The sequence below is a fragment of the Otolemur garnettii genome, unplaced genomic scaffold (assembly GCF_000181295.1).
Source record: "Otolemur garnettii isolate 467f Iridium unplaced genomic scaffold, OtoGar3 scaffold00009, whole genome shotgun sequence".
NCBI lineage: Eukaryota > Metazoa > Chordata > Mammalia > Primates > Galagidae > Otolemur > Otolemur garnettii.
Window position 1 is genome coordinate 35,932,476 of NW_003852404.1, and position 24,012 is coordinate 35,956,487.

The following is a 24,012-nucleotide window of genomic DNA, read 5'->3' on the forward strand; positions in this document are numbered from 1 at the left end:
TTCTGTGGCACACTTCAATTATGTTGATAAAAAAAAAAAAAAAAGAATATACTTACTGTGCTTTGAACTTCTTTAGAAAATAATTTAATTAATGATCTTTAAAACTTTTCATGGCAGAGTGGTTGAAAATCACTGCCCTAATTGTTCAAGTCCTTGAAATAAATTATTCTTCATACTTTGGCATTTTTCTCACTGTTTTATTGCTTAAAACAAGTGATCTCCAAAATTCTCTGATCATACACCTCTAACAAAAATAATGTTTGAGCAACTTTTGCAGGGGCTATTTTCAGTATGTTTTATTTATAGTTTATTTATATGAAATAGTATTAGTATTGTATATATTTACAAAAGATACACAAACATAGCAATTACTAAAGAATAAGATAAAGCATAAATAGACAGAATTTCTAGCATTTTTTTCTATTGCCCATTTTCCATGTACTGTGCTGGAACACCCCCACGACCCCAATTTTAGAAAATGCTGATATGAAGTAAACTTGTCACTGAAGAGAGTATACCAGAGGAGAGCCAAATATAGTAATTAATCTTCCTGTAACACCTCAAACAGGTGTACATGTGAGTATATTTTACGTTTCCAATTCAACATTGTCTTTACTGTATCCATGGTCTACATATGGATCATAATGGATATTTGCAAAAATGCAACTTAATGAAAACAATTTGAAGGAGCCATATCTCAAAAGTTCATATTATAAGGATATTGCTTTTGTTGTTAAACTTCTTGGCATTAAAATTAAAATATTGATACACATCTTCAAAGAAGGGATTTCATCTATTAGAGTTTTGTGTAAGTATAGGAGGATCTGCATTAGAAAATCTCATCTTCCACTTAAAAGTTTCCTTTCTAAAATACATTAGGACTGTTAAATAATAATGTTGGCTTATATATATGATAAGTTGCTTTCATTCAGTCCCCACAAATAGCCCCATGAGGCAAGCCAGTTACAGATGGGAAAATTAAGGGACAAAGGTTTTAAGGTCATTGTTGGTTTATTATCTTTCCCACAAATGTTCAATGATAACCTGGTTTACCATGTAAAGTTAGTTCAGGGAATCACTACAATATCAAATTAGAAATGGCATTTTGTTTTATAGAACTTCGGTATTAAATATAATTTATTATAACGATTGAAAACTGGTGACCTGCAGGCCAGTTTACTTTCAGATAATTGGAGTAATCAGAGGGCTCCATTAATTGATCAACCCAGATGATGGCATCCAGACCGTGGCCGTATTATCATCTACTTTTTTCACATTGGCTTCCATTGTATGACCTGTTAACTCATAACTTCTGTTACAATTCTCAATTGTCAGACGGTATTTCTTAGTGCGTACTACTTGGAGAAAGAATTGTCGTGTTTGCAAGGAGTAAACCACTTATTGCAATACCTTGAACCCTCCCCTCACTGAACACTGGAAATGGCTTTCCTGCTCAGGATTTGTAGTTCACCCTACGTACCGCCAATTTTGAGAACCGATACAGTAAGGAAAAACTCACGATCACTAACAAACTAGAAACTCAAGTATTTCAGTTTAGAAAAGCATGTGGGAAGTCATCCACCTGTGTTAAATCTTGAACTTGTAATAGCTAAAATACTCTTATTACATATAAAATCGAATTTATATTAACAAATACTCTGCTGACTGTAACTAAAAACAAAATACTTGGCTATGTTTTGTGGCTCACACCTGTAATCCTAGCACTCCGGGCTGCTGAGGAAGGAGTATCACTTGAGGTCAGGAGTTCAAGACCAACCTGAGCAAGAGTTAGACCCCATCTCTACCAAAAAGGGAAAAAATTAGCCAAGCATGTTGTCAAGCACCTGTAGTCCCAGCTACTCAGGAGGCTGAGGCAAGAAGATCACTTAAGCCAACAGGAGTTGCACGTTGCCATGAGCTATGATGACACTACTGCTCTGTAGCTCAGATGACCGAGCAAGACTCTTTCTCAAAAAAAGAAAAAAGAAGAAATTGACATTTCTCCTGCTACAGAATTGATACGTTGTATATATTCTTCAGCTATGATATCATTTATTACTATATTCCATGATTAGTTTTTTCAGAAGTCAAACTTGTCAAAAGAGAATCGGCGACCTGAACAATTGGGCAAACTGGACTAAAATTATTCCATATAAAGTTCTAAAACTTAATTTCTTGCAGATTAAGAAATAAAGAATGATAACAGAGAATAATTTCAGTTTTCTCTGATCCGATTGTGAAAACTCAGAGCTGTAATATTTCATGCAATCTCTACTGACGTGACTGACCTTAAGGAGAAAAATGATAAAGCACTGTCATCACCTAATACGATGTCGCAACTGAATATGGATTCACATTCAACAGGCTTGCTGGGGGGTTTCTGTTTCTGTTTCTTCAGCTATAAAAAGTGACAATTCTTTAAGAAATAAGTGCCACACTAAATGAAAGACCTTTTTACCCGTGCTAAAGAAACATAGCAAAGCCATTATGAATGATGTAGGAAGTTTAGGAAAATGAAAGCTACTATTAAACTTGACAGGCTGTCACAACAACAAAAACAGCAATCAACGTAATCATAGTAATAAAATAATATTTGTACTTAGCTTCTTTCAATGTTAAAATAATGGGCATCTTTTCTAAGTTAGCAATTTTGAATATCAGCAAAAATCGCAAAACCCCAGCTAAAAATCTCTCCATGTGAAGCATCTTGACGTTATTTCAAGTAACTGCTCTATGGTTTTGTTTTCTTCCAATTTCCTTTAAGATGATTTCATTCACATCCTTTTTCCTTTGCTAAGCGTGACTATGTTGTTCTTTTTCTTTATGATCTAATATTCTTGAACCAAGTGTCCTATGATTTGGCTTCCATAAATCCCTAATCAGCTAAAATTGCATAATTTTAGCTTTTCACAGCATATAATACAATCTGCATTTCTTGTAATTATTTTCCCTTTGTTACAGTATCATTTCCTTTGTAACTTTAAATAAGAATGCCATGTAAATATGTGATCTGATTACCTCCACCTGGTATTCGTGAAATGACTTTGTGATGCATGTTTTCCCAGACGATAATGAAACGTTGCAATGTGGGAAATTCCTCACGGGGGAAACAGTGCACACAGGTGCAGGTTAACTTTGTGTTCAAACACTTCATGCAATCATGAAAGAGAAAATAGTCTCACTGTTCCTTGGAAGTTACCTCAGAGCAGGGCACTTTCTTTAATCCAGTGCATGATGTATGGGCCTCCCCCATTAAAATACACATTGTAATTCTGCTTTTGCATACAAACATTTCTGAAGATCTACAAGATGCCAGCTTTTCTCTTTACTGATAAACTTTTTCCCTAGAAGCAAGATATACGCAGTATACCAGGTCCCTTTATTTCTGACCCAAGTTCAAAGCAGCTTCAAATTTTAACTTAATGCTTGGTGAAAAAATTGTATCAAGAAACAGAGTCAACTCTCCTCACAAACACAGGACTTACTAAATCTGTCCCCAGGACTTAACCTGTGAAGCTGCTCTGCTTGATGGGAGTTTCAGAGGCTTGATGGAGAAGTTTCTTACAACCATCAGTGTAACCTGCTTTGAGGAAACTATTGTGATTTCACTTTCAACTGGCCATATCAGTGGCCAGTGCTGCCTATTCACTGATACTGCACGTCTATTAAAATTTCTTCTGAGTGATATTTAGTATCTTTCAAGTCATTGAAACACCAAAATGTTTTAGTATTCTCAAGCGCAGGGCATATAACACACATTCAGAGGATAGTCATCTCCCGAATAGGAATTGGCTCATCCTTTATTTATTTTCTAGAGTGGAAAGAATTGGTACTTGTAGTCCAGCCCACTTTCCCTCTCCAGACCTCCATTTCTTAGTCTGTAAAGTGAAAGGTTTTTCTAGCTCTGACCTTCTTTTTATTCTATGATTCATTATATAATTTCATGGATCAATTTCCAAACAGTTTATCTTATTTTTTTGTATTTCATAATATCTTTCTTAAAAATAAAAAAGCATATGGTTCTACCTTTGCAAACTCTTATGTCTGGTCCTCAATAGAAAATTAGAACGAATAATTGTGTACATGGATTTTCTTACCCATGTTTCAAAAATATGTAATTCTTGTGTGGTAGAAAAGTTTTCCTTATTTTAGACTTGCGTATAGATACAGCTAAAGTAAAGCACTGCTCCTTTTGATGCAGCGTGGATCTCAGATCTTATCATGGCGGTTTTCTGCATGCCTGTAACTCACATGGGCGTAAATGCTGCAAATAAATGGTATTCACAGCTGGCATTTACATTCACTTGGTCATTCCATGGCAAGAATTTGTGTTCTCAGTGTAGGTTTAAATTTTTCATTTTAGCATCCTGCTGCTTCTAAACCCTCTTTCAATGTGGTATTTTAAGAAAGCAGGTTGATTTTATAAATGTATGCAGAAAAATGATTCCATCCCTTTGACTTTATAGCTGCTTTGTGAGGTTTTATGTCTTTGTTAATTTCAGGTTTTGTTCCAGTTAAATGATCGAGAACTTTTCCATATAAAAGATTTTGATTAATGTCAATTTTTATCTCTTGAAAGGATCCTTCCCGGCCATTGGGGTGGAGGCGTTTTGCCCCAGCTTCCTGAGGGCGGGGTTTTTAAATAGCATCCAGGCCCCGCATCCAGTGCCAGGGGGAGGATCTTTGCCCCCCAGGATTCCTGCTGGTAGGTATTTCAGGTGAAGTTTTCTGCCACCATGTGCACCAGTAGGACTATTATCATAACTGATAGATCCACAATACAAAAATGACTATTTCTAAAGTATATTCTTAAAAAGGAATGCAAATGACTTTTTTAAATGCAAGAACCACATTTATGATATCTAATGCTATGAAAATAGCATAAAGGAAGTGGAAGAAGGATCTAGACTCTGAGCACCCAATTTGCATACTGCTGCCTCTCTGAGAAACTTTTACTTGTAAGAACTACAGCTTCGGATCTCACATATGTAACTCAAGAATAAAACAAAGATGGATTTAAGCCACTTTACCACTCAGAATTGGCCAGGAAAGAGAATTAAAAACTAAGTGTTCTTGACAGAAAGAGTAATTCCATATTTGGGTGAGTTTATGCAGATTTAATTAAAGTACCGTTGCACTAAAGAAAAATGATTTGATGAAAAACCACGAAGTAGCAAATTTGGAAGAAATTTTTGAGAAAGAAATTAACATGTGGTTCTCCCTAAAAATACCAATATGACCAAAGTTATATTTTATCAATGAGAGAAGCAAATTATGGAATATTGAGCATTTTAAAATGCAACTTCAAAGTGCACTAAAGCACTTTGTGGATTATCCATGGCGTGATTGTAATCAAAAATGGATTCTTCCCTGTTGTTTAGTAAAATATCCAGCTGCCTTCCTCTGTTGTACCTGAAGGATGCAAATCCACTTTATATTTTATATGCGTCTTAGCAAATTTGAATTAGAATATTGATTCTTGACTTTTTAATCATAATTATTCCGGTTTTATCATAATTAACAATGCTATAAATTATGGTAATGACATTAATGTTTTGGGAAAGGCTGGCCCAGCCCACAATGTAATGAGAACAGTTGAAAAGATTGGAAAATCTAATCAAAATAATTCCCAATATGCACATTTTGTGCCTTATACCAACACATCCTAAAATCCTTATATACTATTTTTCTTTGCCTTTTAATTATCCTGATTTGCCTAATTAAATCATGAAAAATAACAAACAATATATATGTTTTGATGTCACTTAGGTTCATCACTGGACAAATTACTGATGTAGTTGGAGACTTTGTGGCCAGCAATGCCATTGATAGATTAGAAACCATTCTTTTATTTAAGCAAATTAAAATATTAGCAATTTTAATTTTGATGGGTCTTATGCCAATATATTTTTCTCCTTAGATATGGAAATTCTATCAGTTGCACTGGAATTTTGTTGTTGTTGTTGTTCTAAAGGACTGGGGGAAATGCATGAAAGCTGAGCTCCCAGAGTTAACTAAAAGTATAAAACTGTAGCTTTTGCATACATAATTAATATCCCAGTGACTGAAATTAAGAAGACAAAGAGATTATTTGTAGTTTAATGGCTTAACTTTTAATAACAAATCTCAGTGAATTTAAATGATTCCAAGAAATAACATTATGAAGTTTAAGAAGTTTAGTAGTGACTTGGATAATTCAACATTACCAGAAATAAACAAACAAGAAAAAATGACATTCAGCCACTGAGAATGAGAGAAGAAAGTTGATCTTTCTACAACCCAAATACAGAAACAACTTTCCAAAGAGGGATCTAAAAGAACATTCTAGTACTCTATCCTTCTATGCTTTAAGCCAAAATTTCTCCAGCTTTTCATAGGAGTGAAAACTCAGTTTAGTTGTCATGAATTACATACAAATCGGGTGTAACAAAAAAAAAAAAAAAAAAAATCAGGTGTAACAAAATTGCTTCTATAAAAAATTTATAGATTTAAACTTGTCCTGTTCCCTTAAACTGAAATTAACTCAATTCATTTGTCCTGGTTTGTATCTTTTGGTAATTCATCCCTGTATACTTTGTATGATACTTTTCAGTAATGACTACTATAATTTCAAAGATAATTTTAATCCTCTCCTATTCAACTATAACTAGTTCCCAAGAATTCCTTTATAATTTAGTATAAGAAGAAATGAAGCAGTAATCATGAGAGGTTTTCATTGTTTCATTTAAAAAATATTCCAAAGTATGTCTTTACCATCTTATAGTTGAACTGATACCACTCAGGTTTAGGATATCAATTTGAGGGTAAGAAGCAATTCCTTTCATGGCTTATACCATGACACTTTAGATAGGTGGCTAAAGGTTGATGCTCAAGCAATTAATTTTACTTTCGATCAGTTGATTATACATATATGTGTGTCAGTACTTTGGGAATCTTGTAAAACATTTTCTATGTCACTCAAGGAATTACAAAACCTCTTCTAAAGAGGGTAATAATTTTGTTCCCAGTTACATGTAATAATCAAATTTAAATGAAATACAGCCTATGTATTGAATAAAATGGTTTTCATGCTTCATAACACACTGTGTTATCAAAGAGCAATATTTCTACAGTTCTTACTTTTATGCTAACAGCAATATGAGGAGGATCATTGAATCACATGACTCAGAAAGCAGACAAGCTTGAAATCAGTATTTATGCAATAATTGTCAAGTGCTTTAAGTTTTCATTTCTGGAAAGGCCATAGTAAATAGCAAAATGTTATTATTCTTAGTTTCAGATAGAGTAAAATACCAGGAAGTATTAGTTGAAAATTGAATGGCAAGTATAGTAATATACTTACTGAAATACCTTTTGTAGTTACCTGATGAAGTTAAGTAATCACAGGAAATAAGAGTTAAGGAGAAGAGAGAAAAGCAGAGAAGAGAGAGGAGAGAGGGGAGAGAAGAGGAGTAGAAGGAGAGGAGATATTAGAATGACATAACTCTAAAATTTTATTTTTTAAAACAAAGTCCTTTCCCACTGTGTTCCTTGCTATGTAAATCAAATTCTACCTCCTTGAGAACAGTAAATGTCCCTCTATTAAATATAGATTATCAGGGATATACTCTAAAATGATAAGCTTGTTCTCTGCTCCACCTCATTTTTTCTTTGACTTAATTCTGTGGTCAAACAGAATTTGAAAATAGTTCAGAACATTTGTATACGCCATGGAGTGTTCATTATACACAGTCATACACTGGTGGTTCACCTTATGGCAGATTCCATCTCTGCCCAAGTCCCTTATGGTTTTGATAGTTTCATCAGCTTACCATACATAAATAAAAGTGGAGTAATAAAAACTTTGAAAAAATAAAGTCATGCACAAATAGTGATGAAGTGATATATGGAGATTTCATGGATTCAGTTTTTCTGTCACTCCTCAGCAACAAGTATCTGACATTATACGATATCTCACATTTACATAAGATCCAACTATTACAATGTGTCTTAAAAGTTAGACTAATTTATAAAGGCATATTTATTATCTGCAAATTACTTAGAAAATAATTTCTTAGGATCACGTATGATAGGAGCAACAAAATTTTAGCTTACAGTTTTCTGTTAGTTGTGGGAGATCTGATCATATTTTCACTGAGGCAGTAATTCATATCCATAGATCACATTCTAGAACATTCTCAAATGCCTGCCTTAAACTAATGAGCTTTGTCAACTACAAGGGAAGTCTGTAAAGGAGAGAACATAGGAAATAGGCAACCTGTGAGATTTAGAAATAGCCAAGTCCTGGAAAAAAATTCAGTGTTGAATATTTCTGTAATACTTCCTTTGTGGTTAATCTTAGACTCTCTTTCGTTATACAGGGAGTGTGTCTCTGAAACTCCAGTTTGCCTACCTGTGCTTCATGCTATATATATAAAACACCTCTTTTGACATTTTTACCCAAGCTTCTTTTCATTGTGTGATTTGTATTAGATTCAAAGGAAATGGCAAAGATGGAGTAAGACTCCCTGTCTGCTGCTGTGAATCACACAGGAGAAATATGAAGATTCAAAAACATATTTGCAATTCCTGAGTATATAATTAATAATAATGTTTAATGTTATTTATTTGTCCTTTGGAAAGGGATTCATATTATTACCACCATCCCGTAGCTGTGCTAGAAAATGAATTCACAGTCTAGTCTTGTATAAACCAGTGACATATCCAACTATCCCGTTTCTTTAACAAAGGATGTACAGTCCTCAGCCAATATGAAAATGTCTTCACGGTCCATTAAATATGATTCTCAATATTTTTCTTTCCTTATTTCATGTGAAATCCTATCTGATAGGGAGCCATGGAAATATTGCATGCATTGTTACCAGTCATTTTTTTTTTTTTGCTAAGAAAACATATGATTTAGATTTTATAAATGAGCCAGGAATGATAAATAAGGTTAAAGCTATAGAAACTCTAGGATCTAGTGAAAGCACATATAATATTATCAGGTTTTGATGCAGATAGAGGACTGTAGAAGAGCAAATATATAAGACTAGGTAGCAGAAAGAATATACAACGAATTAAGGAAAGTTGGCACCAATGTAATGTGCCAAGGGAAATCAAGAGAAGAATAGTATGTACATTTTAAATACAATCTAACTGAAGTTCAGAAAAATCAAAGGAACCCATTTCATTTCTTCAGATAGTCAGGCATTCTAAAAAGTTAATTAATAAGTTTCTTTTAGTTGCATAATTTGATAGTTCAAAATTAATAACTTGAGATAAACTATTTCTATTGGCTACATATCCTCCAATAATGATTCCTGGAGTATTTTTCTGTAGCATGTATAATGATTTGCCTTATTTCATCTTTAACAAGATATTGATGTAATGAGTATACATAAGATGTTTTACTCTTGAGCTAAGAGATCTTCAGAGAAAAACAAAATCTTCTTTAATCTAAGGTCATATATATTATACATTTCTGCCATTGAGAATGTTGCCAATTATCCTGGCTGAGGTATGTGTGAATGAGTAAGTGTGTGCATTCACTTAAACCAAAAACTGATTACGAAGGGGAAAAAAAATTAGATTGAATGTGCAAAGCAAAATCCTAAATAAATTGTTCAAAATATAAACTATAATCAGAAGAAAACTCTTTATGTGAAATAGTAATTCCTACTTTCTTTATTCCTTGCCATTTAACATGGTTTCTAGCCCCAATACAGGCCCTACTCAAAACCCATCAGCACGATTCTCCCTGGAGAACTCTCCTCCTTTGAAGTCTGTGCAGCTGCAGCCTTCAATAGGAAACTGCAGAAAACAACTATTAAAAAAGTAGGAAGCGGAATGTGAGGCATGTCTGGGCAGAAGACTAAGATTATTGCTGTTTCAGGAGTGAGGAGAGGCTGAGGACGTAGGGTCACTGATAAAATAACAAATGGACACGCCCAGCCACCCAAAGCACAAGGAGGGTGAGATGCATAATTTTAGTTCTGGTTATACAACTCAAAGCAACCTCTATAAAATAACACAGCACTGTTACTGCTAGGTTAGAGGGTTATTTTAAAACACCTGTTTAGGATATATTCCCCAATTAGTACAAAAAGAAAGCTAACCAGATAATGTCAAGGGTACATTCATTGGGCTCACTTTATTGCTTAAAGTGGGTTTAAAAAAGCATGTATATATTATCCTTTAGTTTCTTGGCTTACTTGAAGAGAAATACACAAAAGAATAGAAAATAATTTAAAACTCTTAAGGAAGGCAAGTTCAAGATATCACTTGGAATAAGAAAATTGAAGATGAGAACATATACAAAATTGAGGTTATAAATTAAACCTTCACATAACATTCAGTTTATAAAAACTTTGATTTCAGAGTGTATGAGTTTAAGACTCCTGTGGACAGATGATCCTGATATTGAGATACAGGTCATGGACCCAGAGTCCTTATTCATTTGACTTTGTTTCTTGGCTAAAGATAAACCTCCTCATTCATTATAAAGGCCACATAAAATCTCAAGGATTCTGTAACCTTCCCTAACGCTGATTTTCAGAATCAAATGAAGGTTACAGACCTCTCCCCCAAGGTAATGGACAGATGCATCAATATATGTGTAAATGTTTGCGTGCAATTTCAGGAGGTCTCTGGACACCCTGAAGTCCATACCATGAAGGACCCATTGTTCTTAAGAAGTCAACGTTCTGTGTAGAAAGTCATACTTACCTGACAGGTGAGCACCATCATCTTTATGTAAGGCTAGCAGTACATTAAAAGAAAAACAAAGGTGTGGATGCATTTGAGGTCCAGCTCTTGAGCATTTACAAAACACAATTTCTATTGATTTCCCGCCAGAAAGACACAAAAAAATCTTCAAAGTGATTTTAAATGATCTCCAGACTTTTTTTACTAGTTCTTTTTTACCTCTCCATTTTCAGAATCTTTAAATAGTTTCAGCCTTTGGCCTTCACTAAGCCTTCTTTTTAGCATAAATGCTTCTTTTATCTTAATATCATTTGAATAAGTTTGCATCTTAAAAATATGAATATTCTATACATTGAAATTCTCTGTGGAGAACATAATCCACTCCCGAGAGATCTTCATGTTTTATTATTTCAGAGTGTGTCATTGGTTTGGTTCTATTCAAAGAAATATTTTTGAAAGCTTCATCCAAGAATCATTTTCTTTGCACAAAGAAAAATTCTGAAAAAACTTTTATGGCTTGCTACATTCTCTGAGTCTCCACGTAAACCAGCATTTAATATTTGTACTGATTGTGGTTCTGTCAGTGGTTTGCACCTTAATTGGAATTGCGAAAAAACTAAGCTACTCAAATGTCTCTTCCTCCCCAGAGAAGCATGTTGCTCCCCTCAGGGTGGCATACGTGCCCTCACAGACAGCTGCCCACTGGAGGACCTATGGGGCATGGAGGCACATGAACCCCTGTTATGACACACGCCTCAGCTCACCTTCCATTCTTTTGCTTTGAAGAACAAAACACCATAGAAGCTGCCCTATCAAACCATGTTGGCTTTTCCTAGTTCAACGCACAGAGGTCTTACAGGGAGTCTAGTTAGCAAAATTAAACATTTTTAAAAAATTAAACATCGTGTAAGAGTTGCAGAAAAGATTCAAAAATAAATAGTAATTTGCCCTGGGGGGGAGAGGAAAGTAGTCCGTGATATAATTATAGCATATGGATGATTCATTTAACAAATGTTTTCTCCATGATAATTAAAATTTCTCCATAAATAACTTATGTAGTTAGGATACAGTAAATATATCCTGTCTGGAGGTTTGTTTTAAACTTTCTGGTAATTTTCTTTTGGTAGCGAATGTAACAGAAGACCAGAATGATAAATATTTGAACACTTATGTAACCAAAAGACACTTCTGAAGCCAGAAACAAAGCACAGCATTTGAAATACTACTGGAAAATATGATGCGATCTGCCCAAATCTTAGAGACTCCCTTCAGATATTCAGGACGTGAGGGCATCCTCAGTGTCGTCTTCTCAGGTTTTGCACAAGCCACATCACAGTGCCGTTCTTAAATGTTCTCATGAATGCCTTTCCAACTCAAATTTCTAACACCAAGCCTGGTCTTTATAAGCCTTCTCTGGGAATACGAAGATAATTTTAAATACATAAACTTGTAACAGGACCTTAAGATGATTATCATAAGCTGACTAGAAGACAGGGAAAGCAAAATTTAAAGGTTGTTTTTTTTTTTTTTTACAGCTGGTTTTCTTAGTACACACTTCCTGTTGAAATAAGATGTTTTAGGACTTTGTTGGCCTTTAAAATCATAGAAGTTCTCCACAAAACAATTTTGGGAATGACACAGTGCCTAGCTTGTAATGTCTTTCTAGAAGACACAGAAGGATAGGGCATTGCTTTATGTCCTCCAAGTTACTATTGGAGAGTCAAGTATTATTTGGGGGTATAACAAGGTAATGAAGCATTCAGACACTGGAGCAGGATTGCCTGGCTTCGAACCCTGGCTTTGCAGAGTGCCTACTGTGTGTCCTTGGGCAAGTTGCTTAAACTCTCCGTGCATCAATATTCTTATCTATTAAACTGAGTTAATAATTACACCCACTACAGGATTGATATGAGGATTTAATGAGTTACCACATGTAAAGCTCACAGAACAGTGCCTGGCACATTGAAGAGTTTATAAGAAGTTGTTATTATTGCATATATGGTGATTTAAATATAGTATCTATTTTAAAGTTATCTGCACGAAAACTATTCACAGAAGGAAACCAAGTACTAGAACAGCATAAAATTAGTTATTTGCCATGTAGTTGAACTTGGTTTTGAACTTAGATATTATACAATATTTCAAGGCATGAGAATTCTCTGCTCTCGTTTGTTTGTTGCTACCTAATAATGATTATACCACTGATTATTGCATAATCAATTACTTCTTTCACAATAGTTGGAAAACCAAACCAATTTCATAACAGATGTTTTTAATTTTATTATCATTATTACTTTTCTAAATATGGCTGTAATACCAAGTCACGACAACTATTCCTGAAAACTCATGTTATGAGCGTTTTGTAGTTTGGTTGATGTCTTACAATGAAAACACAGTCCAACATCAGGCTTCTTTGGCAGCAACTTTCATGGTCAACGCCATACTTTTAGAGAAGGAGAAATCTTTTTGCGCATATAATTTCTAGTAGAAAGAAGGATATTATTGAATATTACTGAAGTTAATCCATACAGATGGCATGGCAGGAAACTCATGTTTCATTTCTTTAGCCTCATCCCTTTCATTTACTCTAAGATGAATCTAGAGTAAGAAATGCTACTGTTTTCACAAGTGCAGATCACCTCTCCTAATTTCTGCTCTGCTGCTTTACCACTAAAGCATTTTATTCTTCAGCATTCCTCCGAGGGCATTTGCATCACCACTACATTTTAGAAAGCAAAACAAAGAAATGAAGAGAAAGAAATGGAACCAATAAACATAATGATTATGTAAACTCAGGGTTTTCAAATAGCTGTAAGGTTAAAACGATCAATTCCAGATTAACTGTAAAACATGCTATTAGTACAAGTTTTCAAGTAGGTGACAGAAGATGTAACATAGCTAGTTAGACAGGAAGAAGAACCTGCTTTCAACTAAAGCGATCTATATGAAACTATTTTATAGTATCTTACTTAAAGCAGGAAAATGCTCATTTGGATTATTTTACTCTATGTTAGAAGAAACCATTTTTATTCATTAAAACAACTTCAAACCAGTTGATTTCAGATATATAGGATTTTAAATGGACCTTTGAGACTGTCAAGAGATCTCCTAAATATACCGACCTAATCATTTTTAGTAATGAACCTTCTCATCTCCATAAAATGTTTCTTACCTTAGGATTCAACATCTAGTCAGTAAGACAAGACATACAATACTCAGCATCCATCTATTCATTCATTCAGCTGTTACTCAATGTTTAGTGTTAGATTCTATTATCTGTGTTTCAAATTCATTAACATTTTTAATCTCACCTTTACCGTATGGTGGTTATAATAATATACCTATATATAATATATGATAATATACAAATGAACAAATGAAGAGTTTATAATGTGCATAGGAGGGGTATACTGTATATGAATGAGGAACAAAAAGGCAGGGAGATGACAAATGAGTAGGAAAGGCCACTTGTCCAAAGTTGAAAAAATCCTCAATATCAGGCTGACTTTAGCCCCACAACTTGTAGCTTGGTTCCTTTTACCCAACTATCCCTGTTTTTCCAGGACATACAAATTTCAGTGCTAAAACTAGAAACTTATTGTATCATATTAAACATATAATTAGCAATCATTTTAACTTTTACTTGGTCATACAAGGTAAAAAACTTTTCATGTCAATACCAAACTATAATAAGATATAAAAAGCTCCATTTTTCATAAACTTGCTTGCTACCTAGTGAACAAATATGATAAAGAAGCAGATAATGATGCATAAAAGAAAAGGAAAGTAGATGGACACCTACACTATTGAGTGCTCCGCATTTTATAGATGCAAAAATTAAAAAAGCTAAAGTAACTTGTCCAAGATCGTGCCATTAATAGGTAGCAGAACTGAAATAGGAATTTTGCTCTTTCTTCCAAACTGTGATTTTAATAATGAAACTAATTTAGGATTTAAAAGTTATCAATTTGACATTGTGGTATTTCAGTAACTCTTGTATGGGTCTAGAGATATTCTCAGAGAACATCCTTATGTGTGTGTCTCCCTTCTGGCATTCACTCAAAACATAAAATGTGTGTGTGTCTCCCTTCTGGCATTCACTATCTGTGCTTAGATAGTGAACTAACAGAGAAGAATTAAGAACAAGTCCTGATCTCAAGGCCACTATAGAATGGGAAGTAGAAACTGCCATTTTTAGCATCAATATCATACCATCAGTGTTAGACAATTCCTTAATGAAGATATAAAGGGAGGAAAAGGTAAATAAATAATGGACCCTACATGGGAAAGTGAATCATGGGAAAATTTTAAGTGGACATGATATTTACACTGCTTCCTTTTTGTAAACATGATTTTTACTAAGAGGAAGCCATACAAAGACAGACTTTCAGAGAAGAAAGGCAGACACAAGTCATACTTAGGGAGTTATGATACAAGTCCACACTTAGGGAGTTATCATTAGAGAATTTGAAATATAGGAGGTATGGGAATAAAGAATGTAAAATATGGCACTAGGAATGATGGTAGAGGATAGGTTGTAAAGGAACGTAATTACAAGCACCTTAGACTTTAATCCTACCAAAAACAAGGCCATAAGTAACAGTCTGTAAGTGAGGGAATGAGACATTAGTGCTTTATAGTACTTGAATGTCTCCTGATGTCTATTGCCCTTTCTCTCTACACCCCATAAGAGCAAGGATCTTACATGGATTGAGGATATACCTCTAGAACCTAGAAAAGTACTTGCTACGTAGTAGACCTTTTTAAAATTTACTGTATATTATTGACTGTTCAAAAATAATAGTTGTATTAGGCCATGATAGGCTGTATAGAGGAATCAAAGACAAATATAAGGATACATTCTTTAAGATGCATCATAAACTATTTTCTTTCTATGGAAGAGTTTGACAGAGAAACAAATTTGTAAACAAATATTGAGAATATATTACTAGAACATGTTTCTTTCTCCATTAGTTCTTATTACGGGGATTGACATGCAGCTATAGACGCAAATGTAAAAAGAAATGGTTGTGCAAGAGTTAGTTTGTGAATAAATACGAAAATAGGAGCAAGTAAACCAGTAAAATATTGTTGCAATAGAATATGTCAAACAAGAGTAAACAAAGGCAGAACGAGGGCCGTGACAATCAATTTTATGTACAATCAACAGAACTTAATAACCTATGACTTAAAAAGGATTTGATAAAGTAAGAAGGTCAATATTACAATAGGGTTTTAAATCTGGGTAACTAATTCATGGACGGATGGTAATGTTTAAGTAAGAAAAGGTTATGAGAAGAAAAGAAAGTTCAGGGGAAACGCTAAAATTTGGGATTCAAACTTACTGAGAATGGGATTTGTTTGGAATATGATCTGATGATCACCCAGCAACACGTTCAGAGGAAAACAATTCTTTAATTTTAGCACTTAAGCAAATAAAAGCAACGATTTAATATAATGTAGCTGTGTTCAAATTTGTCCCCTCCATACATTATGAATGGCTTAGAGGCATAAGACTATTTCATTTATTATCAAATCCATTTGAGAGTGTAATTGTAATCCACTATCTCTACAGCAGACACAGGGAGGGTAGAAATAGTTAAATAACTGCTTCAAGGATTCCTGAATTGCATCTAGGGGGGAAAAATGCAGGCACTCTGTCAATCCAAGTTATCACTACAAATTTTATTACCTGGTAGACAAAATATAGATGTGATAGAATGTTAAATAAACTACAGTGATTTAAATCTGTAATAGAGTTTTGAGGTTGTTGAGATTCGTTTTGATTCTTGATTTTATTGACTGCACATTAGAAATTGCCAAACTAATAGAAAATACTACATCCTGCACAAACTCATTATTTATATGAAAATGTTAAATCTCTGCAGTTCCCTTTTTAAAAATAAAATTCTTTGAGGAAAAAATAAAAAGACTATTTCAGTGGCACAGTATTTTTTCCAAGATTTCTATGGAACATTGAAGGAATGCTTTTCTTTTGTTTTATCTAACAACATAAGAAAATTAGAATCTTCTGATCATATAGTTTCTCCACTCTACCTTTATCAAATCATCATAAGTACATATTTTTCAAATACTTCTCAAAAGTCCCTAAAAGTCCCTTCGCAAATTTGCTGTATATTTACCAACAGTGAATCAAGTTCATTTCCCAAATCTATTTCTGTCATCTTTGTCCCTCTTAAGTTCATTTGGCAGACTGTTCAGAAAACAAAAGAGGAGAGAATAAGACTCCTTTAGCAGATATTTGTTTCAAATATCATGATTAATCATCATAAGTATATATTTTTCAAATACTTATCAAAAGTCCCTAAAATTAATTTGAGGTAGGAAAGAAAATAATTCTTCTTGGTTATAAGAGAAAAGAATGAAAAGGGATACGGAATTCATTGTCCACAGAGCATAAATAAGTGATTTCATAGAGTCTGTCATTATAATGCAGTTTAAAATATTCATAAGCATTTCTGGGCTATTTATGAAGAAAAACCTAAGAAATTCACTTTGTGTGACTTGTAGAAGTACCTTTGAAAATCTCTTGAATCAAACTTCTAAAAACAACTTCTAAAAACTTCTAAAAACAACCTGGGGATTTTGAGAATTGGCTAACATACGAATAGCCTGGTTTGGCCAATAAAAGCCAAACGCTATGATGACTTTGTGCCAGGAGGCACTTCGAGTAACTGGCTAATGTTACACAGAAGGAAATAAGCTGTAATATTTTGAAATAAATTATTTCCAAATATGTCTTCAAGACCAATAATACAACATATAATTTTACATATTGAAAAATAAGACCACAGTAGCTAACAGACCTCTCTCACCTAAAACAGATCGAAATAAATAGCATCCTAACTTTCACAATTTCTCTTATACTTTTTTCTTGATTATGACATATAATAATGAACTATAAAGGTGCTTACCATCTTCACAGTATAACTAACTTCCCTATAGAAAACCACTAGGAAACAAATTACAGGTTAGATGCCAGCAATAGTCTAAAAAAACAACTTAGTTGAGTTAACAGCTGCTCCCAATTGATACTACTGCACAAAACACAAAAAAAGGAAAAGCTCAAATGTGAAACTTCTAATTCACAAGAAACCAGGGGCGTCTTCATCTGATTCTTCATTATTCTTAATGAGAAAATGAAACTTGTCACTGATGAATTTTAAGACTAAAGTATCTCCCAAAGAGTTATAGATAGAACTAACTTCAAAGCACTTTGTATTCATGTAGATCAGAATCTTGCTGAAGTAGTTTAGTGTTACTTTCTTAGGAATTGTAAAGTCAATATGAAAAATTAACTTATGTTCACAAAGCATCTACCGTGCTTAGCTCTATGGGATGTGACCTTCACAAACTCAGTGAACTGGGATAGAAAGCCTTTATGGGAAGTTAAGAAAGAAAAGCAACTTAATGGGTGGCACCTATAGCTCAAGGAGTAGGGTGCTGGCCCCATATGCTTGAGGGTTCGAACCCAGCCCCGGCCACACACAAAAAAGCAACTTAATATAAAAACTAGGCACAACATTTATAGTGTGCCCAATGGATGTGATAGAAATACAACCATAAGAAAAATATCACCTTGGGAGACTTTCTAAAAGAGGTGCAGTGTATAAATTCTGGGGGTTAGAGTGACTATGTGGTGAGATCACAGGAAGACGCAAATTGAGAGATAGTATTGGAGGATGAATACCAAAAGTAAAGACGGAAAGAGAAAGTATTCAGTATGTAGCAGGAATAATGATAACTGGTAGAGCAGTGGATGCTAAGGCCAGTTAGGAAACGTGAGGTCCGTCCCTGGAGAGAACCAGCCAGCAGGACGACCCTCGGGGCTCTTCTCTATAAATCTTGCCTGTAATATAAAGGTTAATACCTAACACTGTGAGATAGACACCTCCTACTTCATTTGATTTTAGATAAGTAGTTTAGTTTTCTATCCCTCAATTTTCTTATCCGTGTAACAGGAACAATAATGGTATGTAGCAATACAAGTAAAGTCCTTACAAGATCTTTTTATTCTATAAGACTGGCATTCTCAAGGGGAGGATAAATATTTTTAACAAGAAACCAAAGGTTTTCTTCTGGCAGCAATGGTCAAAGCAGATTTAAAAAGTGTGAAATTTTAGGTAAGGAAGAAATGGGTCATCATTTTAGTCGCTCAGCTTTTCCCCTTGACGTCCATAATCTATTATTATTCAAACTGGAATCCTGGGCTCAGGATTTTTATATACAAGTACAAAAATGTACTTGTATATAAAAGGATTTTTCTCCACCTCGCTACCTAAGCATTCTCATCAGTCTCCTGTCTCCAAGCTCTCTGAAACCAATGGGCAAATAAGAGATTTCAGGACGAACTTTCAGGCTTAAAACCTGAATCTTCTAGATCCCTGCCCACGAGAGTACTGGCCATTCTTTTGACCTTAATAATTGCTGATAAAGTTCTTTATTCATATTTGGGTAAAATTAATGACTTTGAGGAACGTTGTAGGATATACATTAATATTCACTACAAATGGAGACCTCCTTTGGGTTCTCATTTTATGCATGATAAATTGGGGCTTTATTACTACATTTAACCTTTAACATGTCTTTCTTTAAAGTATAGATTCAAATGTGAAATCTAGCATTTGCATACATCGTACTAATTTGTGATGGTCACCCTTTCTAACCCACAAGGCTTTAATTTCATAAAAGGGACCTGAATACAATTAGATTTAATATTTCTATCATTGGTACACATAGTTTCTTTCCAGATCTTCTTTATGTTTATAAGAGAAACTATGCCTAGTGCAGACTGAATTGCTAAAAATCTCAGTAAGAGTGGGAAAGGTAGATGTAAAAAGTAAATGTGTCATACATGCTTATTGCAGGTGAATATTATTTCTCCTTTATCGGAAATGAGTTTATCTTTTAAATTTAGGGATTTGGGCTGAACAAATGCATTGTCTTCTTTGAAATAAATGGAAGTTATTTATGTCAAATATCCTACCTAATAGAGGGTATACTGGGAACTAAAACAATAGATATGATGAAATAGAAATAAGTAATGTTCAGTTTCTGATCTTCTGTATTAGTCCACAAAATCAGACTGAACTTACGTTTTTATGTACTGCCTTCATGGCTCTGTTGATCAAATCTATGTCCAAAAAAGAAATGATCAGCAGCTATTACAGACCCTACCAACTTTGTATCACTCATCAATCTAGTAAAATGTTCTGCGTAAGAGCCTTTGAAATAAGACTATGACAGATGGCTTATAATTTCTTATAAAGAGAATTTATAAATTTCTCCTTTATATTCTGCCTTTGAAATGTTTCAGAAATGCCCATTCTCATGTGAGTTAGCCAAACCTATTACACCACCTTGAAATTCTACCACAACTGTAAAGGTAACTATAGTAACTGCTTAAATCCTGATTTCAGCTTGTTAATTGTCTTTAAAAGAAAAACCAGAGGACAAAAAGGGCATAATCTAACAAATGATTGCAGGGCTTTAGGAAAAGAAATGCTTAATTCCTTTGTAATTTATATTGTAATTCTTGTCCCTTTTATGAACTCAAGAAAATAATGCTATAAAGAAATAGAGAAATGCCTATGTATAATATGAGTACATTTATAGTAGGTTGGAAAATGAAATTCCTATTAATAAAATCCAAATAATTTAGCTGCCACAGCTGGATATCTGCTAAATGCAGCACATATTTCTGTAATTGCTCTAATCCTTGTGTGTTTTCTTGCTCGTCTGCAGGCAGACCAGTGATGATTGTGGTGGAATATATGGAGAATGGATCCCTCGACTCCTTTCTGCGGGTGAGGTGTTCTTTTCTGATGGCATTTAAATAAGCTATTCTGAGTTCTATATTTAAATCATTTATCATAAATTAATTTCTGCATAATGTTATTCATGAATTTTCTGTGAAGAGCAGCAGTGTTTTCTCTAGGGTATATTTCTCTGATACTGTGAAACATTACAGTGTTACTAAGGGGGGAAGATGTACAGTTAATAATCTAATTGATTTTACCTATAAAAGCTCTTGCCATATATATACATACACACACACATACGTGTATCATTGATCAATGTATTTACGTATGTGTATATATATGTGTATACTGCACATAATGCTATCATGACAAGAGAAATTAAATAACATTCAATTGCCTCACACAACCATTCATTTCTCTTTATCACAATTAACTATTCAGTATGATATTTTATGCACTATCTATAATGCTGAACTTCATAAATTTGCTGGATATTTACCAACAGTGAATCAAGTTCATTTCCCAAATCTATTTTAGTCAACTTTGTCCCTCTCAAGTGCATTTGGCAGACTATTCAGAAAACAAAGGGAGAGAGAATAAAACTCTTCGAGCAGATATTTGTTTCAGAATGGAACTTTTGAAAGCATTATTTCTAAAGTAACTTATCCTTGAGAGTGTAGTGCATACAAGAAACTATGGGTTTTATATAGTGGCACAAAAGTTGAGGAAGCATGAATAAGCTGTATTTCAAAACGTATGTGTAATATGTGTAAGATTTTAGAAGCATCATGTGCTATGAGAATATTCATGGGTAGTGAAATGAATGAAATGTTAAAAAATAATCACGACAGTAAATATTTTTCACCCCAGCAGAGGGCACATATTTGTGTGTCATTGTATTCTTACATACACGTATACACACACATAAAGACACACACACACACACAAACGCCTATTTCTATGTTTATAAAGAGAGAGAGAAAGAGAAGAGAGGGAAAGAGACATAACCATTTTTCTTGCTTACAAAATAGCTGGATTTTGCCATTTGCAATGTGTTATATTATTTTTCTTCTTTATTTGCATGTGAAAATAAAACATTATTTCTTCACTTCATTTTTTTTGCCCCCGTGTTACTCCAAGTTCCATTTGCATCTCACCTTTCTCTCTTGATTTCATTTTCATTTATTTTTCTTGATTCTGTGCCATCTTCTTCCAGCTGCTCTCAAATGTTAGCAGTGAAGATATATTTATACTGTGACTGGACTTGATGTCCACATTCCGTACCAGAAGCTGAAATCAGCAGAATCTGGAGGTTATTACCGAGGAATACTGCTCATGCGGTGTACGCTCTCAAACAAGTGCACTCTTTAAGGCAAAATGAAATTCCAAGGTGTTTGGGGACATGAATTGTTTGTACTTTTCTGTAGTCATTCTCAGAATGTTATTTTATAGCTTGTACTCATTTCATCTGTTCTAAATTACCTTGGAATAATTTATCAGGACTCTCATAGCACTTGAAATGCATATATACTTCTATCTTTTCATTATGTTTATTCAAAATCCTATTTTTATCAGTTGTATACCAAAATGATTCATTGTCTAATGATACATGGAATAGGTTGGTTTTCTATTTCTTTGTTTTTTTTAATCACCTATATCCTTTAGCAGAATATAATGGCAAATAATATAGCAAGATACTCCATCTAAATTGCTTCTGAAAATTGGATCAAATGACTTCCACAAGCAAATTAGTTTAGAAATGTTAGCTTTATTCTGCTGAATCATGAATCAGTTAAAATATGTTATAAAGAACAGTAATAAGAAATAAATAAAATATTTACTTTTATATATATTCTACTACACAAGTGATGTGCTTTTATGATTTAAATTTTTGAAACTAGTATTTTTTAGGCTGTTATTATGCACTATGTATTACCAGAGTATCTAGAAAAAACGTAAATGTTCAAATGATGGTGGCTACCAATACTACTGTTAGAACCTGAACACTTAGCTAATTGTAACTGCCATTTATGGTCTGTGTGTCCTTGGGCATGGAACCAAGTTTGTTCCATGTCTGGTTACTCATCTATAAAATATGGATATGAACAACACCTATCTCACCTCATAAAAAATTTTTATGAAGATTAACTAAATGGATTATTGTTAAGCTTGGAGAAGAATACATGGCACATTATAAGTGGCAGAGTGAGGATTCAAACTCAATTTCTATCTCCAAAAGCCTTCTTCTCATATGCTATGAATTATTTTTATTAAATTGCTTACTACTTTGAATCTACTTCTATCTACTTCTATCGCCCCATGTGGTCCATGTCCATTCTACACGTAGAGTTTCTAAAAATAATTTGATTAAAATGTAAAAAAATCAAATAAATGGAAAAAAAATTACCTTTCTTTAATATCCTAACCCTCCCTTGTAATCTTATCCCTTCTATCCAGAAATTCAAAGTGCCTTAGAAACTTTAAGTCAATGGCAGACATTCAATTCCCTATGGCAAGAAGAAATAAAATACATAAATGCGTATAGCCAAAGTCATTTTCAAACTATTGCTTTATAATTCGATAATCACAGCTTCTGTGAGCAGAAGAAAAAGGAAGTGGCAAATGCACTGTGCAGTAGTGGAGCCATCGTGGCTCATTAATAGCTCTCTCTACTTACTGGAAGTAGAAAAGATTTCCCTTTGGTTTCCCACACTATTTGAAAAGCACTTCAGTTTGCTGTTTTATTATGAAGGAGTGGGAGCACAATTAAGTACAAGATTACAATCTGGTGCCGATGTTGGTGGCCGGCTGACTGTGATATTGCACTAGATTTGTAAATTCCGTGCTTTTTGAGATCCTTGTGGACAGATAGATAGACAGATAGATATTGGTAGGTGGAAGGTGTGGTTAAGGGTGTTGTTTTGTGTGTGTATGTGTGTGTTTGTGTGTGTGTTTGTGGTTGCATACATGCGTGTAGAGGAAGGGTGTGTATACCACTGTCTGCATTTTTCATTTTAAACTTAAATACTTTCTGACTTAGCAATCAAACCATCATCCAGGCTGCCCGGAAGGCACAACATCACCAATGTGCCTGGTATGAATTAAATGTAACCTTGACCATCATTCCTATACAGTCTTTCTGCAGCTACACATATGGATTTCATAAGCACCCTTTTTGGCAACTACTTGCTTCTACTTGCCTATCTGGCAACTACTTGCCTCTAAATCTTAAGACCGCCATTTTTACAACAATGTTAACTAGCAATTCAAATAAAAATACTTAAAAATAACTTCAAAAATTTGAGATATCACATGTCAACCAAAAATGTATTCCTTCATTTTATAATATTTGTTGAATGTGAATTTGTTTATCAGATTACAAACGTGGTTACACCAAAATACAATACCACTGACTTCGATTATAGACGATGTACTGTGTTCACGCTGCAGCCTTCTACTCATGCCTCAAATCCTTTGCCATGAGAGAAGACACATATTTAGTTTTTTTACAAAGTATAGTCAAATGAGGAAACAAGAAGAAGAA

At 33.9% G+C, this 24,012-nt stretch overlaps 1 protein-coding gene across 1 annotated transcript in view; it reads left to right on the forward strand.

Moving 5' to 3' along the window:
• Window positions 1–24,012, forward strand: part of LOC100950573 (ephrin type-A receptor 6) — a 696,992-nt gene that overhangs the window by 554,610 nt on the left and 118,370 nt on the right. Inside the window, exons 11-12 of the mRNA XM_012801499.2 lie at window positions 4,580–4,705; window positions 20,452–20,513. Of these exons, the coding sequence (XP_012656953.2) occupies window positions 4,580–4,705; window positions 20,452–20,513 (188 nt within the window). The remainder of the gene's footprint in view (window positions 1–4,579; window positions 4,706–20,451; window positions 20,514–24,012) is intronic.